Consider the following 24,369-nt stretch of genomic DNA (forward strand, 5'->3'; position numbering starts at 1 on the left):
TTTGAACGTGAATAGAATACCTTGAAAATAACCGCGGACATCTTGGACGCAGTCTCCACCTCTTATTATACCTCAGTGATTGAGAGGTTTAGAAGCCACCGGTCGGCCATATTGGCAGTCCCCTGTAGGAGCAGTCCTCCATAAGAATTAATGAAATTCTACAGTAGTTAAATTAAATGTTTCAAGAACAAAATTACATGTATTTAAGTATTAGTGGGGGACTTCATGAACAAAAGTATGTGGACACCCCTTCAAATTAGTGGATTCGGCTATTTCAGCCACACCCGTTGCTGACAGGTGTACAAAATCGAGCACACAGCCATGCAATCTCCATAGACAAACATTGCCAGTAAAATTGCCTTCCTGAAGAGCCCAGTGACTTTCAACATGGCACCGTCATAGGATGCCACCTTATTCAAAATTCTTCCCTGCTAGAGCTGCCTCGGGCAACTGTACGTGCTGTTGTTGTGAAGTGGAAACGTCTTGGAGCAACAACGGCTCAGCCGCGAAGTGGTAGGCCACACAAGCTCACAGATCGGGACCGCCGAGTGCTGAAGTGCATAAAAATCATCTGTCCTCGGTTGCAGCACTCACTACCGAGTTCCAAACTGCCTCTAGAAGCAATATCAGCACAAGAACCGTTTGTCTGGAATTTCCTGAAATGGGTTTCCATGGTTGAACACTACAGAGCGTCGGCTGGAGTGGTGTAAAGCTCGCCGCCATTGGACTCTGGAGCAGTGGAAATGCATTCTCTTGAGTGATGAATCAAGCTTCACCATATGGCACTCTACCTGCCCCAATGCATAGTGCCAACTGTACAGTTTGGTGGAGGAGGAATGGTTCGGGCCCCTTCGTTCCAGTGAAGGGAAATCTTAACGCTACAGCATACAATGCCAACCTAGACAATTGTTTTCTTCCAACTTTGTGGCAACAGTTTGGGGAAGGCCTTTCCTGTTTCAGCATGACAATTCCCCCGTAAACAAAGCGAGGTCCATACAGAAATTGTTTGTCGAGATCGGTGTGGAAGAACATGACTGGCCTGCACAGAGCCCTGACCTCAACTCCATTGAACACATTACATTATAATATCACAAACATGATAACTAAACAAATGATTAATGCTCAGCTATGAAAATCCAAATGACATTTAATCTTGAGTTGCTCCTTCTACAACCACTGTGATTATTATTATTTGACCCTGCTGGTCATCTATGAACTTTTGAACATCTTGAAGAACAATCTAGCCTTAATGGCCATGTACTCTTAAAATCTCCACCGGGCACAGCCAGAAGAGGACTAGCCACTGTTCGTAGGTTCTGGCCTTTACATTTTTATTTTATTTTAACATTTTACCCCCTTTTTCTCCCCAATTTCGTGGTATCCAATTGTTAGTAGCTACTATCTTATCTCATCGCTACAACTCCCATACGGGCTCGGGAGAAACGAAGGTTGAAAGTCATGCGTCCTCCGATACACAACCCAACCAAGCCACACTGCTTCTTAACACAGTGCACATCCAACCCGGAAGCCAGACGCACCAACGTATCGGAGGAAACACCTTGGTTAGCGTGCACTGCGCCCGGCCCGCCACAATCAACCAGTAGTTGGTTTTTAATATCTTTTTTTAATATATTTGCAAAAAAACCTAAACCTGTTTTTGCTTCGTCTTTATAGGGTATTGTGTGTAGATTGATAGGAATGTTTATTTATTTAATCCATGTTAGAATATGGCAATCGTAACAAAATGTGGAAAAAGGTAAGGGGTCTGAATACTTTCTGAATACACTGTATTTCCCTGGAATCTTCAAGCTCCCTGTAGTCTCCTCATCAACAGGAATACAAGCTCCCTGTAGTCTCCTCATCAGCAGGAATACAAGCTCCCTGTAGTCTCCTCATCAACAGGAATACAAGCTCCATGTAGTCTCCTCTTCAACGGGAATACAAGCTCCCTGTAGTCTCCTCATCAACAGGAATACAAGCTCCCTGTAGTCTCCTCATCAGCAGGAATACAAGCTCCCTGTAGTCTCCTCATCAGCAGGAATACAAGCTCTCTGTAGTCTCCTCATCAACAGGAATACAAGCTCCATGTAGTCTCCTCTTCAACAGGAATACAAGCTCCCTGTAGTCTCCTCATCAACAGGAATACAAGCTCCCTGTAGTCTCCTCATCAGCAGGAATACAAGCTCCCTGTAGTCTCCTCATCAACAGGAATACAAGCTCCCTGTAGTCTCCTCATCAACAGGAATACAAGCTCTCTGTAGTCTCCTCATCAACAGGAATACAAGCTCCCTGTAGTCTCCTCACCAGCAGGAATACAAGGGAGCCTGTAGTCTCTTCATCAACAGGATTACAAGCTCCCTGTAGTCTCCTCATCAACAGGAATACAAGCTCCCTGTAGTCTCCTCTTCAACAGGAATACAAGCTCCCTGTAGTCTCCTCATCAGCAGGATTACAAGCTCCCTGTAGTCTCCTCAGCAACAGAAATACAAGCTCCCTGTAGTCTCCTCATCAACAGGATTACAAGCTCCCTGTAGTCTCCTCATCAACAGGAATACAAGCTCCCTGTAGTCTCCTCATCAACAGGAATACAAGCTCCATGTAGTCTCCTCTTCAACAGGAATACAAGCTCCCTGTAGTCTCCTCATCAACAGGAATACAAGCTCCCTGTAGTCTCCTCATCAGCAGGAATACAAGCTCCCTGTAGTCTCCTCATCAGCAGGAATACAAGCTCCCTGTAGTCTCCTCATCAACAGGAATACAAGCTCCATGTAGTCTCCTCTTCAACAGGAATACAAGCTCCCTGTAGTCTCCTCATCAGCAGGAATACAAGCTCCCTGTAGTCTCCTCATCAACAGGAATACAAGCTCCCTGTAGTCTCCTCATCAACAGGAATACAAGCTCTCTGTAGTCTCCTCATCAACAGGAATACAAGCTCCCTGTAGTCTCCTCACCAGCAGGAATCCAAGGGAGCCTGTAGTCTCTTCATCAACAGGATTACAAGCTCCCTGTAGTCTCCTCATCAGCAGGAATACAAGCTCCCTGTAGTCTCCTCATCAACAGGAATACAAGCTCCCTGTAGTCTCCTCATCAACAGGAATACAAGCTCCCTGTAGTCTCCTCATCAACAGGAATACAAGCTCCCTGTAGTCTCCTCACCAGCAGGAATACAAGCTCCCTGTAGTCTCCTCATCAACAGGAATACAAGCTCCCTGTAGTCTCCTCACCAGCAGGAATACAAGCTCCCTGTAGTCTCCTCATCAACAGGAATACAAGCTCCCTGTAGTCTCCTCATCAACAGGAATACAAGCTCCCTGTAGTCTCCTCACCAGCAGGAATACAAGCTCCCTGTAGTCTCCTCATCAACAGGAATACAAGCTCCCTGTAGTCTCCTCACCAGCAGGAATACAAGGGAGCCTGTAGTCTCTTCATCAGCGTGAACACGCATTTATTTTTTTGGTCACAACAGACAACTTTGTCTTGCCAGAAACCCTGAATATTCACCTGTAAATGAACACTTCTGGAAGGTGTCACAGACAGACAGCGTTCCAATGGGAAACAAAAGTGCAGTTGCACCTCTTCAATCCAGCCTCATTTTGAGAATACCGTACCTGTAGAATCTGAAAATGTGTTGCTAAATGAATGTAAATGTAGGGGTTTATAAAGGTAAAACAGTACTCTTCATACTGTGTGTTTCAAAGCATCCGTACACTCTTCAGATGGCACTTCCATTAAGAAGTTAATGACGCACAGGGTAAGGCAGGGATCCCAAACTCAGTCCTCAAGGGGTACATGTTTAGTTTTTGATAATCATCAAGCTTTGACCATTTGAATCAGCTGTGTAGTGTTAGGGGCAAAAACCAAAATGTGCACCCCTTGGGGTCCAGAGGACCGAGTTTGGGAAAGTTCAAAGGTTAGGCGTGTGACTCTTATTAAATAATTAAAATAAACCAGGAAAACATTTTTTTTTTGTACAGAGAGAAGTACAATAAACCTTTATCACAATTTTTCACCTTTTTTTTTTGTTCCAGAAAGAAACTTAAATGCAAAAGTAACATGTTTCTGGCATTGTGAACAGTTGGCATTTAGTCGGAAAACAAAAACAATGGGGGGGAAAAAATGTCACATTTTGCTGTCGCCAGTCAACGTCTTTCATAAAGAGGAGCCTCACAGGCAGTCAGTCACATGATCACGCAGCAGTAGTGGAACCAATCGGTTGTTGGTTGCAGTTGCAGGTATAATAGTCCTCGTGACGGTCTCCCAACATGTATATATACACACAATGTCCGGAAGAACCATTCCCAAGTCTAATTGTAACCAACCTATAAAGTGCTTTCTCAAAGAAGAAAATATCATTGTAATAATCTTTCACGATATCAGTATATCAATTAGGATAGGATTATGTATACATATATATATATATAATAAAAAAACGAGCATCTGGCATAAAAAGTTAAGTTCAGGCACGAGCGGAGAGCTCTCCTCTCCTTTGGCGGTTCACTTCTTGAAAGGCGTTAGTCTGCCAATGTTTTGCCAGAAGGTGGTTGCCTTTCGTTTGGGCTCAGCCAGCATGAAGACCTGCTGCTGGGGAACCCTGCTGGGCAGAGATGGCTGCTTCTGACGGAGCAGGAAGTCACAATAGGGCCGTGTCATCGCTGGGGAGAGGAGAACAGAGGGGAGGTTAGTAATCTCTGTGTCACTGCTGGGGAGAGGAGAACAGAGGGGGAGGGTTAGTAATCTAAGGGTCGCCACTGGGGAGAGGAGAACAGAGGGGGAGGGTTAGTAATCTAAGGGTCACTGCTGGGGAGAGGAGAACAGAGGGGGGGGGGGGTCAGTAATCTAAGGGTCACTGCTGGGGAGAGGAGAACAGAGTAATCTCAGCACCCAGAACTAAATCAGAGACTTAATTTTCAACATGTTAATGTCAAGGCTGTGACGAGAGACTAGGGTTTTTTAAATGCACAGTACAGTGTGTGTTTGCAGTTCAGTCCTTGAGCTGTTCTATATTATGTCATGAGTCATGTTCTGTGTGGACCCCAGGAAGAGTAGCTGCTGCTTTCACAACAGCTAATGGGCATCCTAATGAAATACCAAAATACCATTTCAATGTTGACCTACAGTACCAGTCACACACCGACTCATTCAAAGGGTTTTCTTTATTGTTACTATTTTCTCCATTGTAGAATAATAGTGAAGAAATAACACATATGGAATCATGTAGTAACCAAAAAAGTGTTAAACAAATCAAAATATATTTTATATTCTTCAAAGTAGCCACCCTTTGCCACCCTTTTCTCTCAACCAGCTTAATCTGGAATGCTTTTCTAACAGTCTTGAAGTAGTTTCCATAAATGCTGAGCATTTGTTGGCTGTTTTTTCCTTCACTCTGCCGTCCAACTCATCTCAAATCATCTCAATTGGGTTGAGGTCAGGTTATTGTGGAGGCCAGGTCATCTGATGCAGCACTCCATCACTTTTCTTCTTGGTCAAATAGCCCTCACACAGCCTGGAGGTGTGTTGGTTCATTGTCCTGTTGAAAAACACATGATAGTCCCACTAAGTGCAAACCAGATGTGATGGCGTATCACTGCAGAAGGCTGTGGTAGCCATGCTGGTTACGTGTGCATTGAATTCTAAATAAATCACAGACAGTGTCACCAGCAAAGCACCCCCACACATCACACCTCCTCCTCCATGCTTCACGGTGGAAACCACATATGCATTTACCTACTCTGCATCTCACAAAGACACGGCGATTGGAACCAAAAATCAAAAATTTGGACTCATCAGACCAAAAGACAGATTTCCACTGGTCTAATGTCCATTGCTGGTGTTTCTTGGCCTAAGCAAGTCTCTTCTTATTATTGGTGTCCTTTAGTAGTATTTTCTTTGCAGCAATTCGACCATGAAGGCCTGATTCACACAGTCCCCTCTGAACAGTTAATGTTGAGATGCCTGTTACTTTAACTCAGAGAAGCATTTATTTGAGCTGCAATCTGAGGGGCAGTTAACTCTAATGAACTTATCCTCTGCAGCAGAGGTAACTCTGGGACTTCCTTTCCAGTGGTGGTCCTCATGAGAGCCAGTTTCATCATAGCGCTTGATGGTTTTTGTGACTGCACTTTTCTGGATTGACTAACCTTAATGTCTTAAAGTAATGATGGACTGTCGTTTCTCTTTGCTTATTTGAGCTGTTCTTGCCATAAAATGGACTTGGTCTTTTACCAAATAGGACTATCTTCCTTTTATGAAAGAAATTCAACAAATGTACTTTTAACAAGGCACACTTGTTAATTGAAATGCATTCCAGGTGACTAACTGATTTGTTTAACACTTTTTTGGTTACTACATGATTCCATATGTGTTATGAGTAGGTGAGTAGGTATTAGTAGGTGTCTGTCATTCACCTACTGAATGAGTAGGTGTCCAAACTGTTGACTGGTACTGTAGATCAAACCTTTGACACGTACCCATCCACACAGCCAAACCTAAACCTCCCAAAGGGAAATTTAGTTTTCCTGCCATGCAACCATATTCAACATAACCCCCTAAGGACTACATTACCCAGACATACCTTTGGGCTTCCCAGCTGGATGGCTTTTGCAGGCGTTGAGCATGGCCTGTTTCTTCTGGACCTCAGTGATAGAGAATCCTGGAGGTGGAAACCACATAGGGCATAGGTCATTGTGGATATCACAGATTCATTCTGCCAGGACCACCTATCAATACCCAGCTTTTCAGAGTGAACAGAATAACACAAGACCAGATTGTTGGATGAGAACGTTTCAGGAGCATCCATATGCTTTGTTTTCCAGGGGGATCAGGGTTAGGAAGGCAGACAGCCTCAGAGAAAGAGCCCACTGAATTTCCAACCAGAACCCTCCACACATGACAAATCCCAGACAAAACCCTGAGACTACGTCAGAGAAGCGAAGCGGACAGCTGAGATGGATTGATGGGCCTTTTGCCTGTTTATCCGAGGGATCAATGACACTCTGAGACATTAGCATACCCTTCTCTTCCTGGTGGTTCTCTGACCACAGCCCCAACAGCTGTTTCAACTACTACTGCAGCATTAGAGAGACAGGAGGGCCAAACTCACATTTGACTAAACAGGAAAGGAAGCACAGCCAGTGGCTTTAAGCTGACTAGCAATAACACAGGTCGGCAGTTCATCGCATACCTTTTTTCAAACGGAGGCGTACAACCATGACAGAGACGGTTAACTGACAGTTATCCCTAAGGCAACGGGGCGGCGTCTCCTCACCTGTCTCGCGGTCGTGCTGCACCTGCCTCCTCTCGTCCTGGAAGGCTCGGAGCCAGCGTTGTTTCTGCTCAGGCTTCTTGGCACACAGCAGGTGGACCTCGTCACCCGCCAGCGAGCACAGTTTCAGAGCGTTCTTCACCGACACGTTGAAGTCCTTCTCCTTCCCGTCCTCCACATCCACCACCTCCATCTGGTCCATGTCCATACGACCCTTACAGTACAGCATGTCCCTGCGCAGGAGGTCCTAGTGGGATACAGGGATGTGTTACTAACGCTTACAGTACAGCATGTCCCTGCGCAGGAGGTCCTAGCATGTCCCTGAGCAGGAGGTCCTAGAGGGATACAGGGAAGTGTTACTAACCCTAACAGTACAGCATGTCCCTGTGCAGGAGGTCCTAGCATGTCCCTGCGCAGGAGGTCCTAGCATGTCCCTGTGCAGGAGGGCCTAGCATGTCCCTGTGCAGGAGGGCCTAGCATGTCCCTGTGCAGGAGGTCCTAGCATGTCCCTGTGCAGGAGGTCCTAGCATGTCCCTGTGCAGGAGGGCCTAGCATGTCCCTGCGCAGGAGGGCATAGCATGTCCCTGTGCAGGAGGTCCTAGCATGTCCCTGCGCAGGAGGTCCTAGCATGTCCCTGCGCAGGAGGTCCTAGTGGGATACAGGGAAGTGTTTCTAACCCTAACAGTACAGCATGTCCCTGCGCAGGAGGTCCTAGCATGTCCCTGCGCGGAAGGTTCTAGCATATCCCTGCGCAGGAGTTCCTAGCATGTCCCTGCGCAGGAGGTCCTAGCATGTCCCTGCGCAGGAGGTCCTAGTGGGATACAGGGAAGTGTTTCTAACCCTAACAGTACAGCATGTCCCTGCGCAGGAGGTCCTAGCATGTCCCTGCGCAGAAGGTCCTAGCATATCCCTGCGCAGGAGTTCCTAGCATGTCCCTGCGCAGGAGGGCCTAGCATGTCCCTGCGAAGGAGGTCCTAGAGGGATACAGGGAAGTGTTACTAGCCCTAAGGCGTACATGGTCAGGGAAGGGTTGGAGTTTTTAACAGCGTTGCTCACCTTTTTGCAGTAGACCATCTGGTGGTCGAAGAGGAAGAACATGCGCTGCTGGCTCCTAGCCTGAGGCTGGGAGATCTTCGTCAGCTCTCCAGAGAAGATCAGATCTGAACTTTTACTGAGGATATCTTCTCCCTGACCATGGTCAAACCCACACAAGAAATATATGTTAGAGCCTGCAGAGATACAGGGGGGCATGAGATACAGAGATTGTTCATCCAACAGATGTGTATTGTATAGCTAGGGCCCGGAGTTGGTCCTGACTTCAGGCCTGGTTTCCAGATCAAGTCACCTGGTCAGAAAAAAACCTGACCCCTAGTCATGGATTCTGTTCCATGACCCATGATGCACTGTTCCTCACCTCCCAGTCCTCTATGGAGCGCTGCCATTGAGCGATCTTGTCGACGTTCTCCAGGCGTCGCTTCCTCTCATTGATCAGCCTGGCCACGTTCTTCATGGCGTTCAAGGCAGCCTCCACGTCCCTATAGTCCCTGATCCCAGATGACCATGTTAGACTCTATGCCTCTATCTCTACTTCCTTTCTCTCTCACATCACACTGTATCTTATAAAAACTTTGTTTTATATAAAAGTCACTAACATGGCTGCCAATTTACAATCTGAGAATAACTAAATATATTATCAGTGTCAGTACCACTGCTGTAAGTGAATTAGCTGTAGGTTAGACTGTACAGTAGAATGAGTGTGCTGGTTTACAGTACCTGTGCTGGGGGTTGGTGTATTTCAGTAGCTCGGCCAGCTGCAGAGGGTACTTACCTGTGCTGGGGGTTGGTGTATTTCAGTAGCTCGGCCAGCTGCAGAGGGTACTTACCTGTGCTGGGGGTTGGTGTATTTCAGTAGCTCGGCCAGCTGCAGAGGGTACTTACCTGTGCTGGGGGTTGGTGTATTTCAGTAGCTCGGCCAGCTGCAGAGGGTACTTGCCTGTGCTGAGGGTTGGTGTATTTCAGTAGCTCGGCCAGCTGCAGAGGGTACTTACCTGTGTTGGGGGTTGGTGTATTTCAGTAGCTCGGCCAGCTGCAGAGGGTACTTACCTGTGCTGGGGGTTGGTGTATTTCAGTAGCTCGGCCAGCTGCAGAGGGTACTTACCTGTGTTGGGGGTTGGTGTATTTCAGTAGCTCGGCCAGCTGCAGAGGGTACTTACCTGTGCTGGGGGTTGGTGTATTTCAGTAGCTCGGCCAGCTGCAGAGGGTACTTGCAGATCTTCTGAACGGGCGTGAGCAGGAACCCATCCAGCGAGATGTCAATCATCTTCTGCAGCAGACGACAAGCCTCGAAGAAGAACACGTACTTGTTGGTCTTCATCCGCCTGGACAACTGCACACAGGCGTTGGGGTGGTTGTTACAGTACTCCGAGTAGATCTGGAAGTCTGTTTGCTGAGGAGGGAGAGGAAGAGACAGGACGCGTAAACATGGCGGTTTGAAACAATGAAAATTAGGCTCTAGAGAGGTTTCTTGACTTGGATCCCTAACGTAAACTGCTGGTGATCCTTCTACATTTTGGAAAACGGTAAATGCACTGAATCGTACAAATTCCTCCTTATCTTCTCCATGACTAAGCAAGTTCTGTCTGACTCTGGCATCCTAACTGAGAAGAATGGAATAAGTCATGCCGCAGGAGACAAATAGGTCCTGTTGTTTATTAGCATGTTTCCAATTCACGATGCAGTTCTGTCGTGTGGGTGTTTGCCATTAATCCCCTGTAAAGTGTGTGTTCCCCCTCTACAGGCCGATGGAGAATAAGGTTAAAAGGCAGAGAAGCTCAGAGGCCAACTGGGAGGGACTGGAACGGCAGCACACAGTATTTAGACTTGTGTACCATGCTGTTTGTTTCTTTAGTTGAATGATCAGAATTCATTTTGGTAGAAAATGTTCTGTACATTTTTGTATCCAGAAGAATGACAAATGAATGGAGTATGATTTTTCAAATCAAAGTTTATTTGTCACGTGTGTCGAATACAAGACCTTACAGTGAAATGCTTACTTACAGGCTCTAACCAATAGTGCAAAAAAAAGGAAATTAGGTGAACAATAGGTAAGTAAAGAAATAAAACAACAGTAAAAAGACAGGCTATATACAGTAGCGAGGCTATAAAAGTAGCGAGGCTATATACAGTAAAGAGGCTATATACAGTAGAGGCTATATACAGTAGCGAGGCTACATACAGACACCAGTTAGTCAGGCTGAGGTAGTATGTACATGTAGATATGGTTAAAGTGACTATGCATATATGATGAACAGAGAGCAGCAGTAGCGTAAAAGAGGGTTTGACGGGTGGTGGGTGGCAGGACACAATGCAGATACCCGGTTAGTCAATTAGCCAACTTGAATCAAAACTCTGGACATTCGATTTGTCTGCGTCAAGACTAACATTTCACCAATCTCCATCGCGGCTAAAGCATTAGAATGGAATTTGGGACAATTCTATTGGACAATTTAGCCACTACAGATGCTTTAAGTCTGCATTTTATCTCTGCAGGCTTTTTTATTTGAAAGAAACGGTGGTTTAATTGACCCCGGTCAGTCAATCGAATACTCTTCCCTCTGGCTGCCTCTAGCCGACTCAGCGGTTAACCCATCAACGTTGATTCAATTTCAACAACTTACTATCTTTGATGTGCTTGATGCCTTGCTTAAGATTGACGTAAAAGAAAATCCCCTTGGGCAGATATGCTCGATCCATTGTTTTGCTGCAGCTCTCTGCCCCATTGATTGCTGAATCATTTAAGCCATGTTTTCTACCTGATGATTATATCTGTTACTATCACCAATGTTTGGAAGGAGGCCCATGTACTCCCCCTAACCTGACCATTATATCTGTTACTATCACCAATGTTTGGAAGGAGGCCCATGTACTCCCCCTAACCTGGCCATTATATCTGGTACTATCTGGAACTATCCCCAAGGTTTGGATGACGACCCATGTACTCCCCCTAACCTGACCATTATATATGATACTATCCCCAAGGTTTGGATGACGACCCATGTACTCCCCCCCAACCTGACCATTATATCTGGTACCATCCCCAAGGTTTGGATGACGACCCAAACAAAACATAGAAACATACAAAGCAAACTATGGTCAGGGTGTGACAGTGTTGAACACTACTCACATGTTCAAGGAAGCAGGATCCGATCTCGCTGAGGTGCGGCTGCTCCTGGTTGAACCTTTTCTCCAGACCTTTCAGGAACTTTTTCTGGAAGCGGTAGATGTCCTCGATGTTTCCGAAGATACACAGCAGCTGCTCCTCTGTGAACATGTCTATCCTCTTACGGCACTGCTTGATGTAACCCTGAGAGGAACAGTAGACCCATGTAGTAGATTATACAGAGGTCTATCTGATTTTACTCTGTCAAATATGTTAATAATTCCTAGAAATAATCAAGTTGAAAGTTGAGATGCCCTAATCTGAACTGAGACGCTGTAGTCTGAACTGAGACGCTGTAGTCTGAACTGAGATGCTGTAGTCTGAACTGAGAGGCTGTAGTCTGAACTGAGACGCTGTAGTCTGAACTGAGAGGCTGTAGTCTGAACTGAGACGCTGTAGTCTAAACTGAGACGCTGTAGTCTGACCTGAGAGGCTGTAGTCTGAACTGAGATGCTGTAGTCTGAACTGAGACGCTGTAGTCTGACCTGAGAGGCTGTAGTCTGAACTGAGACGCTGTAGTCTGAACTGAGACGCTGTAGTCTGAACTGAGCTGTACTTACCTCACAGATGTCTTTGAGGTGTTTGATGTAGTCTCTCTCTGTGATCATGATCTCATTGATGACATTAGTCCTCATCTGTTCCTTACAAGGCAGGCCTGGTCCCAGAAACAGGCCCACGCCTGGCTGGTCATTCTCCCCAGCCCCAGGCTTCTCCAGCTGGGCTAGGTACTCCTCCATAGGCTCATCCTGGTTCACACGCAACTACAGGGACCAGGGAGAAAGGTGCCATTGTTATAGAATACCCTCGCTAACAGATCACTAAAGTTAAGATGCAGAATGTTTTGGGGGGGGGGGGGACAACTGCAGCACTTACAACCCTAGCAATAATAATATATAACAAAGATAAATAAGAGAGAGTAGTTCATTTCTGTTGTCCTCAGGTCCAGAGACAGAGAGAGAGAGAGAGAGCGAGAGAGAGAGAGAGAGAGAGACAGACAGATGTAGAGTTGGTTTCTTACCCGGACGAAGCTGGCTGGGAACCAGCCCTCACTGTCCAGAATGCGTCCCCACCACCACTCCTTGTTGGTGGCATCCACTACCTCGACGACATCCCCCGCCTTGAAGCCCAGCTCCTGGTCGTCCATAGTGACATGGTCCCACAGCGCCTCGGCGTACACACAGCTGCCATCGCTAATCAGCTGGTGGAAGGACAGACAGACAGGGACAGACAGACGGCACAGGACAGCACAGGTCAGTAATGGGAGGATTTTATAGTGGCATAATAAAAAATGGACGACATTGAAACATAGAAACAAGGTTTCTAAACTTTTTAAACATTTCTGATCAGGAAAAACTCTAGTTATGGGCTAACTAGGGGCCCTGAAGGTTTCCCTGGTCAGGAACTCCTCTGTACGTTATTCATCCAGCACGGATGACTTTGTAAAACCAGTTTATAAATAACCTCACTGGAAAGCAGAGTGGCTGACCGAGAGAGTAGAGATATGCATGATTTACAGTATGATGTAATAGGGCTGTACAGTATCACTAAACTACAACTCATCACTCTGAAACATGACTACTGCTCACCACAGACAAGGAGTACAATGTCGTTTCAACCCATAAATGATGACTTTGTAACAACGTTTCTAATCTGTAGGCTAAATTTTAGCACAGACACAACATAATCATCTTTCCGCTACTGCGTTAGCTTAGCTAACTGTGTCAGGTCCTGAGTGGAAAGCATTGATTCTGTTGAGCCAAGCCACTGAGGCTGAGAGGGGCTTGACAGAGATCAATGTGGAGATAAGAGAGAGAATGAGAGAAAGAGAGCTAAAGAGCCTGATAAATGTACAACAGTCATCATATTTCACATTGCCACATACACACACGTATAGTTGAAGTCGAAGTTTACATACACCTTAGCCAAATACATTTAAACTCAGTTTTTCACAATTCCTGACATTTAATCCTAGTAAGAATTACCCATCTTTGGTCAGTTAGGATCACCTCTTTATTTTAAGAATGTGAAATGTCAGAATAATAGTAGAGAGAATGATTTATTTCAGCTTTTATTTCTTTCATCACATTCCCAATGGGTCAGAAGTTTACATACACTCAATTAGGATTTGGTAGCATTGCCTTTAAATTGTTTAACTCGGGGCAAACGTTTCGGGTAGCCTTCCACAAGCTTCCCACAATAAGTTGGGAGCTGGTGGAACTGAGTGGAACCAGTAGAGCTGGGAGCTGGTGGAACCAGTAGAGCTGGTGTAACTGAGTCAGGTTTGTAGGCCTCCTTGCTCACACACACGCTTCTTCAGTCCTACCTACACATTTTCTACAGGATTGAGGTCAGGGCTTTGTGATGGCCACTCCAATACCTTGACTTTGTTGTCCTTAAGCAATTTTCCACAACTTTGGAAGTATGCTTGTGGTAATTGTCCATTCGGAAGACCCATTTGCGACCAAGCTTTAACTTCCTGACTGATGTCCTGAGATGTTGCTTCAATATATCCACGTAATTTTTTGTCCTCATGACGCCATCTATTTTGTGAAGTGCACCAGTCCCTCCTGCAGCAAAGCACCCCCACAATATGATGCTGCCACGGTTGGGATAGTGTTCTTCGGCTTGCAAGCGTCCCCCTTTTTCCTCCAAACATAACGATGGTCATTATGGCCAAATAGTTCTATTTTTGTTTCATCAGACCAGAGGACATTTCTCCAAAAAGTACAATCTTTGTCCCCATGTGCAGTTGCAACCTGTAGTCTGGCTTTTATATGTCGGTTTTGGTGCAATGGGTTCTTCCTTGCTGAGCTTCCTTTCAGGTTATGTCGATATAGGACTTGTTTTTACTGTGGATATAGATACTTTTGTACCTGTTTCCTCCAGCATCTTCACAAGGTCTTTTGCTGTTGTTCTGGGATTGATTTGCACTTTCTGCACCAAAGTACGTTCATCTCTAGGAGACAGAACGCGTCACCTTCCTGAGCGGTATGATGGATGTGTGGTCCCATGGTGTTTATACTTGCGTACTATTGTTTGTACAGATCAACGTGGTACCTTCAGGCGTTTGGAAAAGACTCCCAAGTATGAACCAGGTCTTGGCTGATTTCTTTTGAATTTCCCATGATGTCAAGCAAAGAGGCACTGAGTTTGAAGGTAGGCCTTGCAATACATCCACAGGTACACCTCCAATTGACTCAAATTATGTCAACTAGTAACCGAAAGGTTGCAATTTCAAATCCCCGAGCTGACAAGGTACAAAACTGTCGTTCTGCCCCTGAACAGGCAGTTAACCCACTGATCCTAGGCCGTCATTGAAAATGAGAATTTGTTCTTAACTGACTTGCCTAGTTAAATAAAGGAAGAAAAATATATATATAATTTGCCGATCAGAAGTTTTTGCCATGACATAATTTTCTGGAATTTTCCAAGCTTTTTAAAGGCACAGTCAACTGTCAACTAAGTGTATGTAAACTTCTGACCCACTGGAATTGTGATACAGTGAATTATAAGTGAAATAATTTGTCTGTAAACAATTGTTGGAAAAATGACTTGTGTCATACACAAAGTAGATGTCATAACCGACTTGCCAAAACTGTAGTTTGTTACCAAGAAATGTGTGGAGTGGTTGAAAAACAAGTTTTAATGACTCCAACCTAAGTGTCTGTAATTTTCTGACTTCAACTGTACATGCACACACAGACATACAAACTACTGCGTCAACATCATGCTGGCATTATAGTAGTACGCCTTGTCCGAATGGCCCATAAAGCAGGAGCCTATTTCCTGTTTCTGTAGTGTGAGGCAGCGTGACGTACCAGTACACCCACTGGACAGGACAATAGTCTATTTCCTGTTTCTGTAGTGTGAGGCAGCCTGACGTACCAGTACATCCCCTGGACAGGACACTAGTCTATTTCCTGTTTCTGTAGTGTGAGGCAGCCTGACATACCAGTACATCCCCTGGACAGGACAATAGTCTATCTCCTGTTTCTGCAGTGTGAGGCAGCCTGACATACCAGTACATCCCCTAGACAGGACAATAGTCTATCTCCTGTTTCTGCAGTGTGAGGCAGCCTGACATACCAGTACATCCCCTGGACAGGACAATAGTCTATCTCCTGTTTCTGCAGTGTGAGGCAGCCTGACATACCAGTACATCCCCTGGACAGGACAATAGTCTATCTCCTGTTTCTGCAGTGTGAGGCAGCCTGACATACCAGTACATCCCCTGGACAGGACAATAGTCTATTTCCTGTTTCTGCAGTGTGAGGCAGCCTGACGTACCAGTACATCCCCTGGACAGGACAATAGTCTATCTCCTGTTTCTGTAGCGTGGGGCAGCGTGACCATCACATCGCGTGGACAGAACAGAAGTCATTATTTTATTCTTGCTCAAATGCCACAACTAACTAACTCGTACTAACGTAATTCCTCAAGCGTAAGCTCCTAACCTTAATATGCTAGGCCTTTATACTGTCGAGTATAGCTGGGATGATAAACTGAAAATGATCAACACCGACCATACATCACAGGCATTTTGCTGATATCGTTAATTATGATAAGTAGCCTATACTAGAGAAACGTGAATTAAATAAGTTTTCTAATGTCGTGACTTGACTTTAACATTAATCTTTTTATTTGTCTTATAAACTAATGATGTTTGATTCTTACCTGATTAAATTAATAATGTAACGATTAACTCATTAGGATCTGGGGCACCACGAGAGCGGTTCTTTAAAGAGTTACTCTCTCCCTAATGAAACTCTAAAAGGTCTTTACCTATCACATCTATAAACAGTCAACTTATTAATCATAACCTCATATCATATCATCATTCTGAACAGTTGTAACCTCCTTGCATCTGCAAACATCCCATCCCAAACTCTAGGGAGTTTTTCCTAGCCAACGTGCTTCAACACCTGCATTGCTTGCTCTTTGGGGTTTTAGGCTGGGTTTCTGTACAGCACATTGAGATTTCAGCTGATGTATGAAGGGATATATAAATCAATTTAATTTTATTTGACTTTACTTATAATTCAGTACTATACAAATATGGTCAAGTATTTATTTACTAGCTAATTAAAGGGTAACACAGGATAAACATACACACTTAATATGTTAAAAACAGGTCCCTAGCAGACTGACAACAACATGGCTGCTTGTTAAAAAAGACAGAGAGAGAGAGAGGGACAGAAACACAACGTTGGTACATTTAGAAACTACTCTCACTAATAGTATTCCTATAATTTGCACACGAACCTCCACCCGCTTGGAGTAAGAAATCATGAATGTATTTACGTGAGATGCCTTGTTTAGCCGTGTATCTCTCTTGGAAACGGGCAGCCTTGGAAACGGGATTTGGGCCTTTTCGCGGCACGCTTGTAAGGCTCTGATTGTCCAAAAGAGTTCCAACAAGTCTTCTGTTGTTAATCTCTGTTGTTGTCTGGTATCCGGTGACTTGCCCTGTAGTCCTGAACAGAACTAGACAGTTGATTTTCCTTCCATTTGCTCTGGAAGATACCTCTTTGAAAATGTGCTAGCCAGCTGTGTCGATGGTTCCCAGTGGGGTGATGAGAGTAGCGTAATATGAAGGTTTGAGAATAGTAGTAGAATGGTCCCACTTAAATTCACTTTTCTAGATACTTTACTTAGGACAGCAAATCAGCCGTACCAGTGATTGTCAGAGAGGTGAGTTTATCGTCTCTACCTCGTGTTGATATTCAGAGTTCAGACCACTTTTAACGTGTAGCTGCAGCTCTACGTATATCTGGTCTGGTATGTTAATTCTTAACCCATCATTTTATACAGTTTGTTCAAAAGTGGCGGTTCCGTCAGGCTGACATGCTCAGGTCTCTGACCTCACTCAGGTGCGTGACTTGTCACTCTGCAAAGTTTGTAATTTATAAAAATCTCTTATGGCTCCTAAAATCATATCCCTTTCTTAACAAAAACATTTTCATCATTTTCATATCACGTGCACACGCATAGGATGGAATCTTCGTCCATGCTGTGGGTATACTTTCCAAGTTACAGTATTTCCTTCATAACATTTTTAATGACATCACAAAATAACAAACAAAATGACGTTAGTGTTCTATAGATCGCATCTGACCATTCTCCATGTTCTATGTTAGAAATATTGTTCCAGTATCCACTTTAGAACATGTTGAGTTTCAGCGGGAAAAGGTCTGTTGAAACAAAAGACATTCATCTGGTGAACATTGGAGAGGGAGAGTTGAATGATCTACCTTGATTTACAACAGGGCACCGTGAGTTGTTAAAACCCCACCAGGTCCTGCGAGTGAGAGGGGGTCTGGTTAAAGTCAGTAATTGCAAACCTGATCTGGCCTATTTGGATCCTCACAGGACAGTCATGACACTAATATGTGTTATTGTTAATGATGGAAAAATCGATGGCTAGCACTAGTTAAAAGGGTCAATTAAAAAAAACTGTGGTGTATATGGATGTTCTAAACTTATTGTTCAATTTATCGTTAGCGCATTAATTCCGTCGATTTATCGTGAGATTTTTCTCGATAGGCCCAGTTCTACTGTCAAACATAGATCATATTATGATGTCACTTAGCCTATGTATCTATTTCTATATCTAGTCTGTGGGCTACGGTGATCTATATGTCTATTTCTATGTCTATTGTGTGGGCTAAGATGATCTATGTCTCCCTGCTATAGATCCATCATCACGGTGAGGGGGACTATGGCCCTGTTGCTAGGCGACATGCCCCCACAAATCTATTCTCTCCTCTACTGGTCCTGCCATCATTATACAACTAAACACCAGAATATTTCATTTCACTGACAGTAGATATTCATCACGTGAACCAGGTTAAAGACATAATATTCTAGGATTAGCTGTACTGGAATATCAATACGAGTTTGTATACAGAGGGAAAATAGAGGAAGAATCCAAACATACACACACACTCATGTGAGTGCATCTCTGCCAGGTGGTGGATGTAAACAGGGCACTTCTCTCTGTGTGACTCCTTATCAGTAGCTCTGGGCCATGGTGGTACTACTGCCCTGGGCCATGGTGGTACTACTGCCCTGGGCCGTGGTACTACTGCCTTGGGCCGTGGTACTACTGCCCTGGGCCGTGGTACTACTGCCATGGGCCATGGTACTACTGCCCTGGGCCGCGGTACTACTACTCTGGGCCATGGTACTACTCTGGGCCATGGTACTGCCCCTCTCATCACCCCATGGGCCAGCCTCAGCTTCAAACCTGTCCCTGTCCTGAGCTGCCTCGTCACCCCTCACGGTAAAGCTCCAAGACAATCACGGACTACAAAAGGAAAACCAGCCATGTCACGGACATCAACGTCCAGATAAACTAAACACCTTCTTCATCCGCTTTGAGGATAATACAGTGCCACCAACGCGACACGCTACCAAGGACTGTGGGCTCTCCTTCTCTGTGGCCGACGTGAGTAAGACATTTAAACGTGTTACCCCTAGCAAGGCTGCCAGCCCAGACGGCATTCCTAGCCGCGTCCTCAGAGCATGCGCAGACCAGCTGGCTGGTGTGTTTACGGACATATTCAATATCTCTCTATCCCTGTCTAATGTCCCCACATGCTTTAAGATGGCCACCATTGTTCCTGTACCCAAGGCAAAGGTAACAGAGTGTGTCAAATTGGAGGGCCTGTTGTTCGAACCTCTGGCAGTCTCTGTGGGGGTGCCACAGGGTTCAATTCTAGAGCCGACTCTTTTCTCTTTATATATCAATGATGTCGCTCTTGCTGCTGGTGACTCTCTGATCCACCTCTAAGCAGACGACACCATTCTGTATACATCTGGCCCTTCTTTGGACACTGTGTTAACAAACTTCCAAACGAGCTTCAATGCCATACAACACTCCTTCCGTGGCCTCCAACTGCTTTTAAATGCAAGTAAAACTAAGTGCATGCTCTTCAACCGATTGCTGCCCACACCCTCCCGTCCCTACTAACATCACTACTCTGGACGATTCTGACTTAAAATTTGTGGACAACTACAAATACCGAGGTGTCTGGTGACACTGTAAAATCTCCTTCCAGACTCACATTAAGCATCTCCAATCCAAAATTAAATCTAGAATCGGCTTCCTATTTCACAACAAAGCATCCTTCGCTCATGCTGCCAAACATACCCTAACATAAACATATAAAACTGACTATCCTACCGATCCTTGACTTCGGCGATGTCATTTACAAAATAGCCTCCAACACTCTACTCAGCAAACTGGACGTAGTCTATCACAGTGCCATCCGTTTTGTCACCAAAGCCCCATATACTACCCACCACTGTGACCTGTATGCTCTCATTGGCTGGCTCCCACTACATATTCATCGCCAAACCCACTGGCTCCAGGTCATCTATAAGTCTATGCTAGGTAAAGCCCCGCCTTATCTCAGCTCACGTGTCACAATAGCAACACCCACCTGCAGCACGCAGTCCAGCAGGTATATTTCACTGGTCATCCCTAAAGCCAACACTTCCATTGGCCTTTGCAACCAATGACTGGAACGAATTGCAAAAATCACTGACACTAGAGTCTTATATCTCCCTCTCTAACTTTAAGCATCACCTGTCAGAGCAACTTACCGATCACTGTACCTGTACACAGCCCATCTGTAAATAGCACACCCAACTACCTCATCCCCATATTGTTACTTATCCTCTTGCTCTGTTGCACCCCAGTATCTCTACTTGCACATCATCATCTGCACATCTATCACTCCAGTGTTTATGCTAAATTGTAATTATTTCGCCTCCATGTCCTATTTATTGCCTTTACCTCCCTCGTCTTCTACATTTGCACACACTGTACATAGTTTTTTCTATTGTGTAATTGACTGTACGTTTGTTAATGTGTAATTCTGTGTTGTTGTTTTTGTCGCACTGCTTTGCTTTATCTTGGCCAGGTCGCAGTTGTAAATGAGAACTTGTTCTCAACTGGCCGACCTGGTTAAATAAAGGTGTTCTCAACTGGCCTACCTGGTTAAATAAAGGTGTTCTCAACTGGCCTACCTGGTTAAATAAAGGTGTTCTCAACTGGCCTACCTGGTTAAATAAAGGTGTTCTCAACTGGCCTACCTGGTTAAATAAAGGTGTTCTCAACTGGCCTACCTGGTTAAATAAAGGTGTTCTCAACTAGCCTACCTGGTTAAATAAAGGTGTTCTCAACTGGCCTACCTGGTTAAATAAAGGTGTTCTCAACTGGCCTACCTGGTTAAATAAAGGTGTTCTCAACTAGCCTACCTGGTTAAATAAAGGTGTTCTCAACTGGCCTACCTGGTTAAATAAAGGTGTTCTCAACTGGCCTACCTGGTTAAATAAAGGTGTTCTCAACTGGCCTACCTGGTTAAATAAAGGTGTTCTCAACTGGCCTCCCTGGTTAAATAAAGGTGTTCTCAACTGGCCTACCTGGTTAAATAAAGGTGTTCTCAACTAGCCTACCTGGTTAAATAAAGGTGTTCTCAACTGGCCTACCTGGTTAAATAAAGGTGTTCTCAACTGACCTACCTGGTTAAATAAAGGTGTTCTCAACTGGCCTACCTGGTTTAAATAAAGGTGTTCTCAACTGGCCTACCTGGTTAAATAAAGGTGTTCTCAACTGGCCTACCTGGTTAAATAAAGGTGTTCTCAACTGGCCTCCCTGGTTAAATAAAGGTGTTCTCAACTGGCCTACCTGGTTAAATAAAGGTGTTCTCAACTGGCCTACCTGGTTTAAATAAAGGTGTTCTCAACTGGCCTACCTGGTTAAATAAAGGTGTTCTCAACTGGCCTACCTGGTTAAATAAAGGTGTTCTCAACTAGCCTACCTGGTTAAATAAAGGTGTTCTCAACTGGCCTACCTGGTTAAATAAAGGTGTTCTCAACTGACCTACCTGGTTAAATAAAGGTGTTCTCAACTGGCCTACCTGGTTTAAATAAAGGTGTTCTCAACTGGCCTACCTGGTTAAATAAAGGTGTTCTCAACTGGCCTACCTGGTTAAATAAAGGTGTTCTCAACTGGCCTACCTGGTTTAAATAAAGGTGTTCTCAACTGGCCTACCTGGTTAAATAAAGGTGTTCTCAACTGGCCTACCTGGTTAAATAAAGGTGTTCTCAACTGACCTACCTGGTTAAATAAAGGTGTTCTCAACTGGCCTACCTGGTTTAAATAAAGGTGTTCTCAACTGGCCTACCTGGTTAAATAAAGGTGTTCTCAACTGGCCTACCTGGTTAAATAAAGGTGTTCTCAACTGACCTACCTGGTTAAATAAAGGTGTTCTCAACTAGCCTACCTGGTTAAATAAAGGTGTTCTCAACTAGCCTACCTGGTTAAATAAAGGTGTTCTCAACTGGCCTACCTGGTTAAATAAAGGTGTTCTCAACTAGCCTACCTGGTTAAATAAAGGTGTTCTCAACTGGCCTACCTGGTTAAATAAAGGTGTTCTCAACTGGCCTACCTGGTTAAATAAAGGTGTTCTCAACTGGCCTCCCTGGTTAAATAAAGGTGTTCTCAACTGGCCTACCTGGTTAAATAAAGGTGTTCTCAACTAGCCTACCTGGTTAAATAAAGGTGTTCTCAACTGGCCTACCTGGTTAAATAAAGGTGTTCTCAACTGACCTACCTGGTTAAATAAAGGTGTTCTCAACTGGCCTACCTGGTTTAAATAAAGGTGTTCTCAACTGGCCTACCTGGTTAAATAAAGGTGTTCTCAACTGGCCTACCTGGTTAAATAAAGGTGTTCTCAACTGGCCTCCCTGGTTAAATAAAGGTGTTCTCAACTGGCCTACCTGGTTAAATAAAGGTGTTCTCAACTGGCCTACCTGGTTTAAATAAAGGTGTTCTCAACTGGCCTACCTGGTTAAATAAAGGTGTTCTCAACTGGCCTACCTGGTTAAATAAAGGTGTTCTCAACTAGCCTACCTGGTTAAATAAAGGTGTTCTCAACTGGCCTACCTGGTTAAATAAAGGTGTTCTCAACTGACCTACCTGGTTAAATAAAGGTGTTCTCAACTGGCCTACCTGGTTTAAATAAAGGTGTTCTCAACTGGCCTACCTGGTTAAATAAAGGTGTTCTCAACTGGCCTACCTGGTTAAATAAAGGTGTTCTCAACTGGCCTACCTGGTTTAAATAAAGGTGTTCTCAACTGGCCTACCTGGTTAAATAAAGGTGTTCTCAACTGGCCTACCTGGTTAAATAAAGGTGTTCTCAACTGACCTACCTGGTTAAATAAAGGTGTTCTCAACTGGCCTACCTGGTTTAAATAAAGGTGTTCTCAACTGGCCTACCTGGTTAAATAAAGGTGTTCTCAACTGGCCTACCTGGTTAAATAAAGGTGTTCTCAACTGACCTACCTGGTTAAATAAAGGTGTTCTCAACTAGCCTACCTGGTTAAATAAAGGTGTTCTCAACTAGCCTACCTGGTTAAATAAAGGTGTTCTCAACTGGCCTACCTGGTTAAATAAAGGTGTTCTCAACTAGCCTACCTGGTTAAATAAAGGTGTTCTCAACTAGCCTACCTGGTTAAATACAGGTGTTCTCAACTGGCCTACCTGGTTAAATAAAGGTGTTCTCAACTGGCCTACCTGGTTAAATAAAGGTGTTCTCAACTGGCCTACCTGGTTAAATAAAGGTGTTCTCAACTAGCCTACCTGGTTAAATAAAGGTGTTCTCAACTGGCCTACCTGGTTAAATAAAGGTGAAATAAAAATTGTATTAAAACGTTCAAGCAATAACTCACCTATTCTTAACATGCTAGACCCAACCACATACAGTACACAAACAGTACACAAACAGTACACATACAGTACACATACAGTACACAAACAGTACACAAACAGTACACAAACAGTACACATACAGTACACAAACAGTACACATACAGTACACATACAGTACACAAACAGTACACATACAGTACACAAACAGTACACATACAGTACACATACAGTACACATACAGTACACAAACAGTACACATACAGTACACAAACAGTACACATACAGTACACAAACAGTACACATACAGTACACAAACAGTACACATACAGTACACAAACAGTACACATACAGTACACAAACAGTACACATACAGTACACAAACAGTACACATACAGTACACATACAGTACACAAACAGTACACATACAGTACACAAACAGTACACATACAGTACACAAACAGTACACATACAGTACACATACAGTACACAAACAGTACACATACAGTACACATACAGTACACATACAGTACACATACAGTACACATACAGTACACAAACAGTACACATACAGTACACAAACAGTACACATACAGTACACATACAGTACACAAACAGTACACATACAGTACACATACAGTACACATACAGTACACATACAGTACACATACAGTACACAAACAGTACACATACAGTACACAAACAGTACACAAACAGTACACAAACAGTACACATACAGTACACATACAGTACACAAACAGTACACATACAATACACATACAGTACACATACAGTACACATACAGTACACATACAGTACACAAACAGTACACATACAGTACACAAACAGTACACATACAGTACACATACAGTACACAAACAGTACACAAACAGTACACATACAGTACACAAACAGTACACATACAGTACACAAACAGTACACAAACAGTACACATACAGTACACAAACAGTACACAAACAGTACACAAATAATAAAACACATTTTTGCAGTTTGCAATGTGTTCTTCTTCTCCCACACGTTCTATTCACAACATAGAAAAACATTTAACTATGTACCAGACATGTACAACACGTACAGGGCAGAGTATTTGCTACCGTTCATGATGTCAACAACCCCCGTGGTGCAAGCTAGCTAACCTGTTCCTCACACATG

At 44.2% G+C, this 24,369-nt stretch overlaps 1 protein-coding gene across 6 annotated transcripts in view; it reads right to left on the minus strand.

Moving 5' to 3' along the window:
* Positions 1 to 3,958: 3,958 nt before the first annotated feature.
* The window catches only part of LOC110489553 (rho guanine nucleotide exchange factor 4), a 77,241-nt gene continuing 56,830 nt past the window's right edge, over positions 3,959 to 24,369 (minus strand). For 4 of the 6 annotated variants that reach the window (XM_036945712.1, XM_021562278.2, XM_036945715.1 and 1 more), the window contains 9 exons: positions 12,499 to 12,678; positions 12,041 to 12,241; positions 11,445 to 11,624; positions 9,475 to 9,707; positions 8,676 to 8,805; positions 8,318 to 8,449; positions 7,265 to 7,508; positions 6,572 to 6,649; positions 3,959 to 4,652 (listed from right to left, as the gene is read on the minus strand). In XM_036945712.1, the coding sequence (XP_036801607.1) occupies positions 4,495 to 4,652; positions 6,572 to 6,649; positions 7,265 to 7,508; positions 8,318 to 8,449; positions 8,676 to 8,805; positions 9,475 to 9,707; positions 11,445 to 11,624; positions 12,041 to 12,241; positions 12,499 to 12,678 (1,536 nt within the window). In that variant the 3' untranslated portion in view covers positions 3,959 to 4,494. Of the gene's footprint in view, positions 4,653 to 5,476; positions 5,528 to 6,571; positions 6,650 to 7,264; positions 7,509 to 8,086; positions 8,136 to 8,317; positions 8,450 to 8,675; positions 8,806 to 9,474; positions 9,708 to 11,444; positions 11,625 to 12,040; positions 12,242 to 12,498; positions 12,679 to 24,369 lie in introns of those variants that run through there. The other 2 variants (XM_036945713.1, XM_036945714.1) reach the window with 2 other exon arrangements.

Source organism: Oncorhynchus mykiss, chromosome 15, assembly GCF_013265735.2.
Source record: "Oncorhynchus mykiss isolate Arlee chromosome 15, USDA_OmykA_1.1, whole genome shotgun sequence".
Lineage (NCBI taxonomy): Eukaryota > Metazoa > Chordata > Actinopteri > Salmoniformes > Salmonidae > Oncorhynchus > Oncorhynchus mykiss.